This window comes from Tachypleus tridentatus, chromosome 8 (genome assembly GCF_004210375.1).
Source record: "Tachypleus tridentatus isolate NWPU-2018 chromosome 8, ASM421037v1, whole genome shotgun sequence".
In the NCBI taxonomy this organism is placed as follows: Eukaryota; Metazoa; Arthropoda; class Merostomata; order Xiphosura; family Limulidae; genus Tachypleus; species Tachypleus tridentatus.
This window is the reverse complement of record NC_134832.1, coordinates 96846099-96859053: the sequence shown is the minus strand read 5'-3', so window position 1 is coordinate 96859053 and position 12955 is coordinate 96846099. Positions and strand designations below refer to the sequence as shown.

Here is a 12955-nt window from a genome sequence, read left to right as displayed (position 1 = left end):
GATGATAGCGAAATTTGGCCGACCGTTCACTGATGGTGATTTTGTCAATCAATGTATGATTACTGCATCGGAAAAGTTGTGTCCGGAAGCAGTTCGCAAAGTACAGACGGTGGCTTTGAATTTCATGACAGTTCAACGAAGAATTTCACACCTCTCAGTAGACGTGACAAGGCAGCTTACAAATAAAGCAGCCAACTTTGTCTACTTCTCTTTGGGAGCAGACGAGTCAACTGACATCAGTTCAACAGCATAGCTACTAGTTTTTGTTCGTGGTGTGTCGTCATCGTTTGATATCACAGAGGAACTAATTGGCATGGATTCCATGAAGGGTCAGACAACTGGGTCTGCTCAATTCGAGGAGACAGTACGACTGTGTAGTGGTGTTTCATTGGATTTCACGAAATTGGTAAGTGTGACAACTAATGGAGCACCAGCCACGACCAGAGAAAGTAGCGGGCTAATAGCACTGTTGGTGAAGCATCGAGAAAAGCAAAACAGACAGTTGGTGAAGTTGCACTGTATTATTCACCAACAGAGCCTGTGCAGTAAAGAACTTGGTTTTCAGGCACTGATGGCAGTATTGACGAAAACCATTAATTTCATCAAATCACGAGGGCTCAATTACCGTCAGTTTCGAAGTTTTCTTGAAGAAATTGATTAAGACTATGATGACCTTGTGTATCACTGTGAAGTACGCTGGCTAAGTCGAGGGAAGATGCCCAAAAGATTCTGGGAGTTGATTGATGAGTTGATAAAATTCCTCAGAAGCCATGACTGATCCAGCATGGCAAGCTAATTTGACCTTTCTGGTCGACATGACACAACACTTTAATGACCTGAATTTAAAGTTGCAAGGCAAACATCAGCTTGTCTGTCAGCTTGCAAATCACGTCCAAGTTTTCAGGACAAAGTTGCAGTTGTTTCGGCAGCAAGCAGCATCAGGCAACTTCATGCACTTTCCCACTTTTCAGTCACAACTACAGAAGAATTAGGACATTGACACACGAATTTATGTTGGGAAGCTAGATACCTTGATTCAATCCTTCAATTCACGGTTTCATAACTTTGACCAATGCAGATTGTTGATGAAACTTTTTGCTGATCCTTTCACTGTTTCAGTGGATGACTTGTCAGCAGAATATCAGCTCAAACTTACTGATCTCCAGGCATCTGATGAGCTGCGTGCTATTTACCGAGAAAACAGTTTGCTTGACTTCTACAAAACGTTGCCTGATACATTTGCTAATCTGAAAGAGAACGCACTTGTCCACACCAGCATGTACTGCTGCAAACAGACTTTCTCGCATATGAAACTAAACAAAAACAACACTCGTAATCAGCTGACTGATGATCATCTGGAAGCAGTCTTGCGTCTTTCACCGTCAAACATCAAGCCGGACATTTCTAAACTCGTAGATAACATGCAGCACCATCCATCGCACTGACTTTGTGAAAGTTGATGTATCATAACATTTCTTAGAATAATGTGCAAACTCTTTGATGTAATCGTTATTTGTGTGTTCTTAAATGTGATGTCCATCTTGTGTGAAAGAACTGTGGGACGATTTTAATCTTCACTTTTTTGTGGCTTCCAACGCTTACGAGAAGTTTGTTTGTGGCCCTGACTCAAAATGTTTGTGCACCACTGGACTAGAGGGAAGGCAGCTAATCATCACCACCCACCGCCTACTCTTCGGCTACTCTTTTACCAACGAATAGCGGGATTAACCGTTGCATTACAATGCCCCATGACTTAAAGGTCAAGCATGTCTGGTGTTACGGGGATTAGAACCCGCCATCCACAGATTACGAGTCGAACGCCTTAGCCTACCTGGCCATGCTAGGCCTCGCTTGGAAAATTGACAGTTAGTGATGGCTTGATTTGCGAAGGATATAATGTAAACTGCAAAACTTGCTTAAAGAAAAGACACAACAAGCTATATTTTGTCATTTAACAAAACTTTGACTTTACTTTTTGTCATTCTTCCTCGCAGTTAATTGAAAAATCCTTTTTATTATTTAGCTTTGTTGTGATTGAAAGAAGTTATTTTGAAAAAAAAAATAAATTAATATCTCCTTAGCGACCCCTGTTGAAATGCTTATATTAAAAAAAAGATCGAATTATATTTCATGTGTGTGGGATTAATTGTACTTCATATTAAAATAGTCGTTTTAGTTTTATGAATGGCTGATAAACATTTTATTTTTGATGTGGTGACTTATGTAATGAACAGTGTAAACGTTGCAGTTTTGTAAAATGAATAAGTGATTTCGAAATGGATCAAAACAAAAACATCGAGGCAACCTCCGTTGAATTTACGGCGCAATTTGAAAGTGAAACCAATTTGTCAGGTTGTGATGTGAATAGTGATAAATCTTCAACTACAAGTAAATTAGGTAGGAGAGAACTTATTGAATATGATGAAACCACAAATCTAGGCCTTTTGAAAGAAGGAAATAATAATAATATGCAAGCCAGTGAATTGTATGATAAAATGAATAAAGACAGTAATACTGATACTAATTGTTCTAGTATTAGTAATAAAGAAGAAGATAATCATATAGATTCTATACAATGTGAGAAAGACGTTTTTAAAAAGCCTGTAATTTCGATGAATAACAGTGGTATTAAATCACAACTGCTTAGGGATAATAAAAGTGAACTTTATCCAAAGGAAATGTATCAGGCAGAAAAAGTATTGCACGAATGTACTATTATCAATAAAGGTGACCATGAAGAGTTGACAGTAAATGTAAAATTGAGGAATGAAGACACCAAATCTCAAGATAAAGTGTTAAAATTCTGTGAAACATTAAGAGAACCTATAAAACAGTTGCCTTACAAAGAACCTTCTTGGAGTGGAATTCCTCCAGAATCATCAGGTTATTACCTAGAAGTGGTGAAGAATGGGGTGATTACCAACTATATTAAGTTGATAGATCAGCCATACACAGTATTTGGAAGACTTGATCATTGCCATGTTGTTTTAGAACATCCTTCCATTTCCCGTTACCATGCTGTTCTTCAGTATTGCATTTCACCAGATGAAAATCATGAGAAAGGTGATAATTCACACACAAGAAATGATCTCATACTAATACTTCCTACATTACCAATACAATATAATAAATTAGAGCATTACTATTACTTATTAGGAAGGGCTTTATCTCGTGATTAAGTGATTTGTTGGAATTATATTATTATTGAATAGAAGAAAAGCTAATTGACTATATGGTGTGCTAATAACTAGCTGATAATAACATTTAATATAAAGACAACACAGGATCATTTGGTTTTTCAAAGCTATTGTTACACTAACTTCTGAGAAAAGTTAATATTTAAGTTCACTTTAATTTTTACAAAGTCATTGAATTCCTTCTAGAACCCCCATTAAAACCCTATAAGAGTGGAAACAGTCTCATACACTGAGCATCACTGTGATCACTGCATCATTTGCAACAGTGCTATGTTTTGCAAAAATAACATTTCTTTATACCATTACAAAAATCACCATAATACAATTTACATATTAAAGAATTTAACATCATCTGTTTACAACATTTTCACCTGGTTTGTCATCCTTTTTCAGTATTTTAAGTTTATGTTTTTCTGTATTTGATTATAACAATAGATTTGCATATAATCATGCTAATAACATTTGCAGGTTGTGCTAAAATAACGTTTTTTCTCATTGAATTGTGTTTTGGGTTATGTTCTGTTAATGGTGAGATAGCAATATTTTTATCTTAACATTTCTTTTGGGTTTGTTCATATAGTATTATAAATTTCATCAAGTTTGTTTTGCATAAACTTTTTCTTATTCATATAATAATTTATATATAACAAGTTTTCAATTAAATCAGTTCTGTCATGAATTATATTAAGAATTTGGCTGTCTTTGTTTATTTTGGTTTATGTAATGGAAAAGTATTTATTTATTTACTAAATTACTTTATTTGAGGAGGTAAATTAGGTATAAGTGAAAGTACAAAATATTCTTTTTTTTATTTTTTTTTTCCAACAAGTGGTTTTAACGTAATATTTTCATCATTGATTTTTAGTGTTTTTTTTTTTTTTTTACAATATCAGGATTAAAATCTCTTTCTGTTGCTATGTATTTAATTAATAATAACTCATTATTAATGTTTTCCTGTTTACAACATAATTTTAGTGTCCTATCCACATAAAGAGTGAATGCTGTGTAAATGTGTAAAGGAATATTTAGTGATAAGGATTGGGGTACCCTGTAGAGGCAGCTAAGCCTGATAGCTCAGTTGGAAGTGCACTAGTCTCAGAATGCTAATATAAATTGTGGGTTCTGAGTTCAAGCCCTAGTCAGCATATTTATCTGTAAATCTGACAGACCTATCTTAAGTATTGGTTTTTAATTTGCATGTTCTAAATCTTAATTGTCCTGAGATTTTCCAAATGACCTGTAAACTACCCTGTTTAAGTGGAGCCCATTTCTTCCATGTAAATCTCCTTTACCTTATAAACTATCTCTCACATTTAGCCAGTCTACCTGTTGTTAACAAATCCTTGATAATCTTTGTTTTCAACTTTGAATTTTCTAAGCAGTTCATTTTTACAACTAGTTTGTGAGAACACTCATGGAATGTTTATATGCCTGTTTGTATCCTTAATCATTTATTGTATGTCTTATGAAACGTATGATGAAAAAATATGCTCTTTTTGAATTTTTTACTTAAAATATTTTGGGCTCCATTACATGAAGAATGCCTTTGTGAAATATATTTTGGTAAATTATGAATGATTATGGTATTTATAAGTAAAACAGTGTTCAATCAAGGAACCAAAATGATAATTCCATGGTTTATTTAGATTACTACATGAAAGTAAGAGCATTTAGCAACAGATAGATTTGTATTCTAAAGGTGGCTGGTATGGGTATTAGGACTTTAATTAAAAAACATATAGAACAACATTTCAACCTTCTTAGGTCATCTTTAGGTTAACAAAGAGAGTTTGCAACTGAATGTTGCTGGGTACATGTCTAGGGGAAGAGAGTGTGAACAGGTACGAGATTGTAGGGGTAAGGATGTGAGGCTATAAATTGATATAAGTATAAAGGTGTTTCCTTATGTTGGTTTAATTTTTGTTTTAGTTCTTGTATAAGTAGAGCTTTGATTTTGCATTTGTTTTGTTTCCTTACTTAGTATGTTGGTGTTTTCTATGGTTGTGTTGTGCTTGTTTGATTTGCAAATTAAGTACAGTAGTTTGTTCAGTGTATGAATGTTTTTCATTTACTTGGAACTGACATTTTTTTTTATAATTTCAGGATTTTACATCTATGACTTGGAAAGCACGCATGGTACTTATGTTAATAAACAGCGGCTCAAATCCAAGGTGTACTGCCCTGTTCGAGTTGGGCACATGTTGAAGTTTGGAGGGAGTAGCAGACTGTATATTTTACAGGTAAATCTTGTTATATAGGACAACCTTCTAAATAAGAGGCTTAAGATTTGCACAAAGTACACAGTGCTTTAGTTTATTATCTTATATGTAATTACAGAAAAGAGTATGACTAAAAATGTTACTCTTGTCTAAAATATTGTACAAAGAGGTATATAAAACTGTGTAGGTATGACTTAATGGAAATATATTAAACCCTCATTAAGGTGATTTCTGACTCTTGAAAAGAAACTGAATAGATTTTCAAGATCAGTTATTGATCACACATTAGATCCATTTTCATTTATTACACAAACAAGATATTAGAAAAATTCTTGAAAAGTCCATAACAATTCAATTGTTTTGCTTTTAAAAAAATTAATATATTATCCATAAATACCAAAGTTATGTAAGACAAAACCTTAAAGCCTTATAATATATTTGCTTTATGAATGTTATGTGTGTAACATTTGTTTCTTTGTTATTTTAAGATACTGTATTATCATAGATGATTTATTTGCAAAGTTATTCTCTCCTGTTTTCTTATGGAGCTATAGATTCCTTTACTTATTTATGAATTCATAGTTTAAAGTTCTTCATTTTTTCTTGGGCATTGATTCATTTTGAAAAGGAAAAAAAGGCTTAATTGTAACTGGTTTCAACGTTCTTTCTCTGTATACTAACATCCTTTTTAAGAAACTACTAGTGTGTTCTTTCAATGTTTTTTGTGTGATAAAATAAATAGTTTCACATATATAGCTACTTTAACAGTCCCATAACAATGTATGTGGCTTTAATTTTTAGCTGTAAATAATTATTAATTTTAGTATTTTAAATTATCAAATATGTTTCTTTGGGCTATTTGAAATATTTTATGCATTGAGGATATTATTTTTTCCTAGTTGGGAAAGTAAACTTAGTGATCTGGTTAAAATGGCATATTGGTCAGATGGATTAAAATATTCATTTTTTGAGGTTAAAATAAAAATAAAAAGTAAAATCACACTAATGTGACACTACAGTATAAGGTTTAACAGCTGTTTCAGATTGTAGCAACACTGTATAGTCTTTATCATGTAAATATGTTTATTAATTATAAAAACAAGTGTACAAAACATATTTTTGTGATGTCTGGTTTTTTATTAATATTATTATTATACTTCAGTTCTCATGGTTTTTTCACAATTTCATTTGTTCTCATTACAAATGATGTTAAGTGGGAGTGAAAAGTCAGTTGTCCTAGAAGAAAGCATTACAGAATGTATAAAGCAGGATATAAATTCAACATTACTTGAGTAAGATTATTTGCTCCAACTGTAGTTGAGAAAAATTCTGCTAATCTTATTCATTTTATAAATGAGCTGATCATATTGTAAAAAGTGTTACAAATTAGTTTTTTAATACTTCTAAACCTGCTGATGTTCAGAATGACCAAAATATTATGAAATTCCCAAACTATAGAAATTTAATTAAATTCAGTTTTCACACAACTTTAGAAAAACTTTGTTGTGAATACTGCCAAATATTCTGTGTAAGGTCTAAAACTTCCTAAATAATTTTCAAACATTTGTTTTCAATAAGAGTGTATATTTCATGTTATTTTCTGTACCCTCACTATGTGGGGTCTGTGAGTTTGACCAACCTTGTAACCACCATAAAAAAATAATTAGGAAATGAATATATATTGTTATTTTTCATTGTAGAATGACTACAGGTCATAACATGAAAATAAAATTGTTAAGTCTAAATAGCTTAATTCTGATAATGTTATATATTTATATATATTTATTATTTTTATTATATTGACCTTCCAGTCATGCTTGGCTAACAATACAAAACTTGCATTGATGTGGTGCACATATTCAGTAATATGAAACTGGCCTTCAATCTTTACAAAGTGGCCCTGTCTTGGCTGTGTTTTAGTAGACTAGTATTTTGGAATATACATTCACATTTCAGTTATTAAACATTATATTTGTATATAGGTTATTACTATTTACAAATAAGGTATTAAACTTTTTTTTCTTAAGGTGTAGAACAGTGAATAAAGAAGTAGAGCAAACAATTGTCTCTTCTAGCTACGACCTGTGTATTCAGTAGCTGCTTGATACAGGTTGCCAAGTCTTTTAAAATTTCACACATGGAAGATATGAAACAATGTTTTTTAAAAGTTTTATATATACAGTTGAATAATCAAAAAGTCATAAATTACTATATCGATACCATAGAATTTCACTACAATTTATCAAGCTTAGTAACTAAGCTGTATTTAAGCCTAAATAAAATTTGAAATTTCAAGCAGACTAAAGACACAATCTCCTTAAAATCTTTGTTGGAAATAAGGATGAGGCCTTCTAACATATTAAAATGACTGAGAAAATCACAAAGAGGACATTCTGAGCTTTTGATTGGTTATTGTCAATATTGGTAGTTTGAGTTCCTAATTTGTACAAAACTATAGACTTAAATTTTAACATCACAAAACATCTAGTTTGAACTAGTGCTGCATTCAACATACCACAACTCACAAAAACTGATGTTTAGGTGTCTTTGTTTAATATTTACTTTTAACTTAAGAATTTAGCTGATGTATAATATTAAAATTTGAATTATATTTCACAGTTTGATACCAAATGTACTGACATAAATTCATGAAATAGTTCAATAGAATATTGAATGCAAGTCAACAAATGCAGTGACATGACCTTTTATCTGTGATGTGTTGTGATAGGGTTAATTAGTGTGAAACATAAGAGTACTTATAATTGTGTTACTACTATATATTCCATTGAATTGCAAGTAGGAAGTACTTTATATTTTACTTTATTGTATTTCATACACATACAAATAAAAAGTAATTTGGTTGAAATAAGTATTTTTTTGTAAATGTAGAAGATTTTTTAAACTTATAGATGTCATTTATTAAATTGCAAGATGTTCCTTCATCTTTATGTACATGATTTTTCCAGTTCATTCAAGCATGTAATTCATAAAAAATAATTCCATTTCATTTTAGTTCTGTAACAATTTTACATTTACTGTACCTTGAATCTCCATAAAGCATTTATTGGACTACACTTATAACTTCAGAAAATTTGTTTGGATTGATCAGTGATAGGAATTCCTACTAATGTCAGTTGAACAATAAATATTCTTTACATTGCTTTATCTGTGGTAATAGCTCATTAGAATCATTATATTCAACACTAAAATACAACTATTGAGCATTGTTTCACTCAGTGGTTCCCAACCAGGGGTGCGAGATAACATTTGTTTTGGCCACCTTCACCTTTATTCTTAAATAAATAATTACTGTGAGGGGTGCGAGAACATATTAAAATTTTTTAGGGGTGCAGGGCATAAAAAAGTTGGGAACCACTGGTTTAGCTGCTACATATTTGCTTTTTGTGTGATTATAAATGGACTGAAACTGACTGCTGAGAGTAAAGTAATATAACATGCAGACTGAAGAGTTGTGCTTCATTTGTGATGGGATTTATAGTTGAAAAGTTAGTAGATAATGACAACATATTTTTAATATTATGTATAATTATGGAAGTCAAATGCCATGTGAATCAGATGAAAAAGAGTTAATTCATTATTTCAAAATCAGAAAATGTCTTACATTAAATAACATTAACTGTGATCATAAGAATTTACGTGAAAAACATCATAATAAGACTCAAAAGTACTTTAAATGGAATAAAGTATTTTTCTCCTTTTTACAAGGTGTTACCAATCTCGCAGAGCATGAGAAATGGTGGTGGTTAACATCTTATGCGTACATAACAATTATAAATCAGCTCTGATACTGAGTATGCCCAATGAAACAATTTTGTGGAAAGATTCAAAATCTCTGGACAATGTTTGCATCCCTTTCTAAAAGCTGTAACAGCCAACAATTTCACAATTGGCTTTTAGCAAACACTTATGGTTTTTTTCAACATAACAATCACAAAGAAAGACGACAAAAGACCTTCAGATGTTGAATCTGCTTATAGAAACTGTTTTCAAGAGGTACTGTAGAAACAGCTGTCATATTCAATGTGGGTGGTTCAAAACATTTTCATGGTTAGAACATGATGCAAAAATAATGCATTTTTATGTAAGATTTGAATCAAAGTAAAGAATTGAAGTGTTTTTTAACAACAAGAGGAGATGCCAGTGGATCTTTGTGTCTGTATAATGAAATAAATAAAACTAAAGTATCTATCATATACAAACTATCATTAAAATAATTTAAATATACAAACTCTTAACAACAGAAAAGCTGTGAAAATTTTAGAGGGTCTAGCTGGGGTACCTATACTCTGGACAGAAGTTATGTAAATGTATGATTAATGAAAGGTTATTTTAGGACGTGAAAAGTTGTTTATATGTGTAACATAGTAATATTTTTTTATGTGTAATTTAAAAAAAAAATCTTAAAAACAGCAAAACATAAAATGTGAAACTATACATTTGCATGTATCTCCTCATAGACCCAACAAACCTTCATGCCAGATTTGGTGAAGATCTATCAACAGGGGCAAAGCAGTGGTAAAAAAACCTACGACAATATTCATATATCCACACCCTGCAAAGTGTTTACATGGACATACAACAGACAGTACTATTATATTTATATAGATGGTGCTAGTACATTAGATTCATGTGAGAGTTATTCATGACATTATATCTACATCTTGAGAACGGAGAAAAATAAAATTCTCTATAATAGGAAACAAAGGTGAAATGGAAAATTGTGACCCCCTGTTGCAAATCTACATGTACACAGGATAAATATTTTACAAAGTTGGGGATTGCACACTACATAATGAAAACGTTTTTCCAGTATCATGCAAGCAAGAATTTATTATAGTATGATACCAACAGCCTGTTTGCAGATATTTTGTTTAAAAAATTAAAGTTGTTATAAATACAGAAGCTAACAAGATTTTTTAAAATTATTTTTTATCATTATACCAATAGCATCACTAAAAACTAGATATGCTATGGATATATTAATAAATGTATTAACCAGTAAATTTAAATGAATATTTCAGTATGTAGTTGTAAAGTTAGTCATATGTATTGAAACAGCAATTACCTGTTTAAGTAAGGTATTTTTACCTCTTCTAACGAAAAGCCTTTTTGATTAGTACTGCCTTACATTAGTGCACATTGTTTGCTCACTGCTTGCCTTCTAACTCTCGCTTCTATCTGCATATGTACATGCAAATGATCGTGCAGTATCTCTTCACTAATATGAGTGTGACACTATTCTCTTGCAACTAACACTCTTTATAATGATGTACTTGTTAATCATTTTTCAATTGGAAATATTACTGTTAAAGCATGTTTGTTTCACTCATGAAGTTTATTTGTAGATAATATTTAATTCTAAATATATTTTGTTTCTTGTGTTAAGTTTATACTTTTTAATTATGCTATCATAGTTTCAAGTAGTTACTACTACCTCTGCTGTTCATTCCACCAGCAGGATTACCAACTATGTCATCAGGGTTGATTCCACAGTTAGTCGCTGATTATGTGACTACTGTGATCCACAGTGAATTATGTAATTTCATGCAATGTTTACCACCACCTGAGGAGTATCCTGTTGTCCTGGCATCTTGTATCTGACAGAGAGGATGAGAATTTGGACAACCATTTTCCCACTTCATGAACATGCTTCTTAGAGGCATGTTGTATTATGTGTCTTGCCCAGGCCTTTGCTGTTTGTTGATTTGATTAATCAATTATGATTGATTTTTTTCTTTTTCTCCTGTTTCTTATCATTCTACTCCTACCTTCTTAGGGATGAATGTTTGGAATAATATCTATTTTTTTTTCTTTACTTTCACTGGATATTAGGTTGTTTTTGGGAATGGTTGAGAGAAGAGAAATGTATGCCTCATCCCCCACACACATTTTACAATTGTGCTTTTTATCAGGACTACTATCTCTGTTTAAGCTTGGAGTCCAAGGTTGAACCAGCCTGTCTTTGTTATTCCGTATCCTCATTGACTTCAATTTGTCCCATACACTTGCTCCTGTCTCAGTAGCTCATCCTTTATCAGTCCCAACTCCTCATTCATAAGCTTGGCACAGTCATTAGGCTGCCTGTTGTTGTGTTTGGGGCTTTCATCATCAGGTTTTTGATTCAGGGCCAGTGGGGGCTGGACTCTTACACTTCACCCACATTTGGAATTTATTTAAGAAGGTTATTTCTGAAGGTCTAGCCCTCTGTTTTGTGTAGTCTCTACTACTGTCTTCTCATCCACTTTTCCTTTATGATTATGATATATGGAACATTTTATTTGCTAGGATTTCTCTTCATCTACTTTTTCTGGTTGAGAGTTTTTATATCTTTTGTGGACATGAATCTCTTTCCTGACTCTCATTCCTTTGGGTTGTGCAGACATGCATCATCTTCAATGGGTTTTAATTAGTAGATGAAGTTCTTGATCTCTTGGAGGTTTCTCTTACCCTTTCCTCTCCATTACTGACAGAATTTGCCTGGTGCATGGAATGGAATGATACTATTGACTACTGTGTGGATTCCTTTTCCTGCACCTTATTTGGTTTTTTACCTTTTCACTAATGCTTCCCATTTCAGTTGGGAAGCATATTATGATGGTCAACAAGTTTTAGAACAGTGGATTCTTACAGAATTCATTCTTCATTTCAATAGCTTGGACCTTTTTGCTGTTCAGTAAGCTGTTCTTCCCTTTTTGTAGTCTCTTTTGGGACAGGTGGTGATGGTGCATTTGGACAATTCGACAGTGAAGTCCCATATTTCCAAGTAAGGAAGCACCCAGTTTAGGCATCTTTGTTTTCCAACTCTAGATCATCTTTTTTAGGTTTACAGCCATCACATTACTTTGTTGGCATATCATATCCTGGGTGCCATGAATTTGGTTTTCGTTAAGTTTTCCACTTCCCAATAAGATTCAATTGCTAGAATTGTCTTTGGATCCTGTTATTTTTTGAGAGTTGTGTGTTTTGTGGGGTAACCCTGATTTGGACACATTTGCATCTACTCCCAGAACAACACTTCTCAAGTTTTTGTTGCCTGTTCCTTATCTGCAGGTAAATGTAGTGAATGCTCTCAGTAGACCCATGTTACTGGCTCAGGCATGGTTTCCACTTCTGTGGTGGCTATTAGTGTCACCACCATTTCCTCTTCCTTTGTCTCCTATACTTCTTTGTCAGCCTTGTCCCAACATGTGTCATTCTTCTCTGTCCATGCTCCGTCTTCATCCTATCTGTGTTATTTTGTTTATTTTCTATTTTTCATCCTCCTTATCATGTTTTTTTCTTTGAATGGAGCCTCAGTGTTGTCCTTCATGCTCTTACTCACCTACCATTTGAATCTGTTGTTTTGTTTGCTATGTCATCTTTCAGTAAATCCTTGTTTCTGTTGTTGTTGGCATGTGGTTGCCATCATTCCAATGTTTTTGTGGTTAGCATTTGCTGTATGTTGTTACATTATTCCTATGTTATTCTTTTTCCCAACTGTTTCTTTCTACCCAAGATAAATTAAAAATTGATAATGAG

At 32.5% G+C, this 12955-nt stretch overlaps 1 protein-coding gene across 1 annotated transcript in view; it reads left to right on the top strand.

Moving 5' to 3' along the window:
• The first annotated feature begins 2092 nt into the window (after positions 1-2092).
• LOC143222999 (kanadaptin-like) overlaps positions 2093-12955 on the top strand; it is a 61306-nt gene continuing 50443 nt past the window's right edge. Inside the window, exons 1-2 of the mRNA XM_076450334.1 lie at positions 2093-3063; positions 5301-5437. Coding sequence (XP_076306449.1) covers positions 2277-3063; positions 5301-5437 — 924 coding nt within the window. The 5' untranslated portion in view covers positions 2093-2276. The remainder of the gene's footprint in view (positions 3064-5300; positions 5438-12955) is intronic.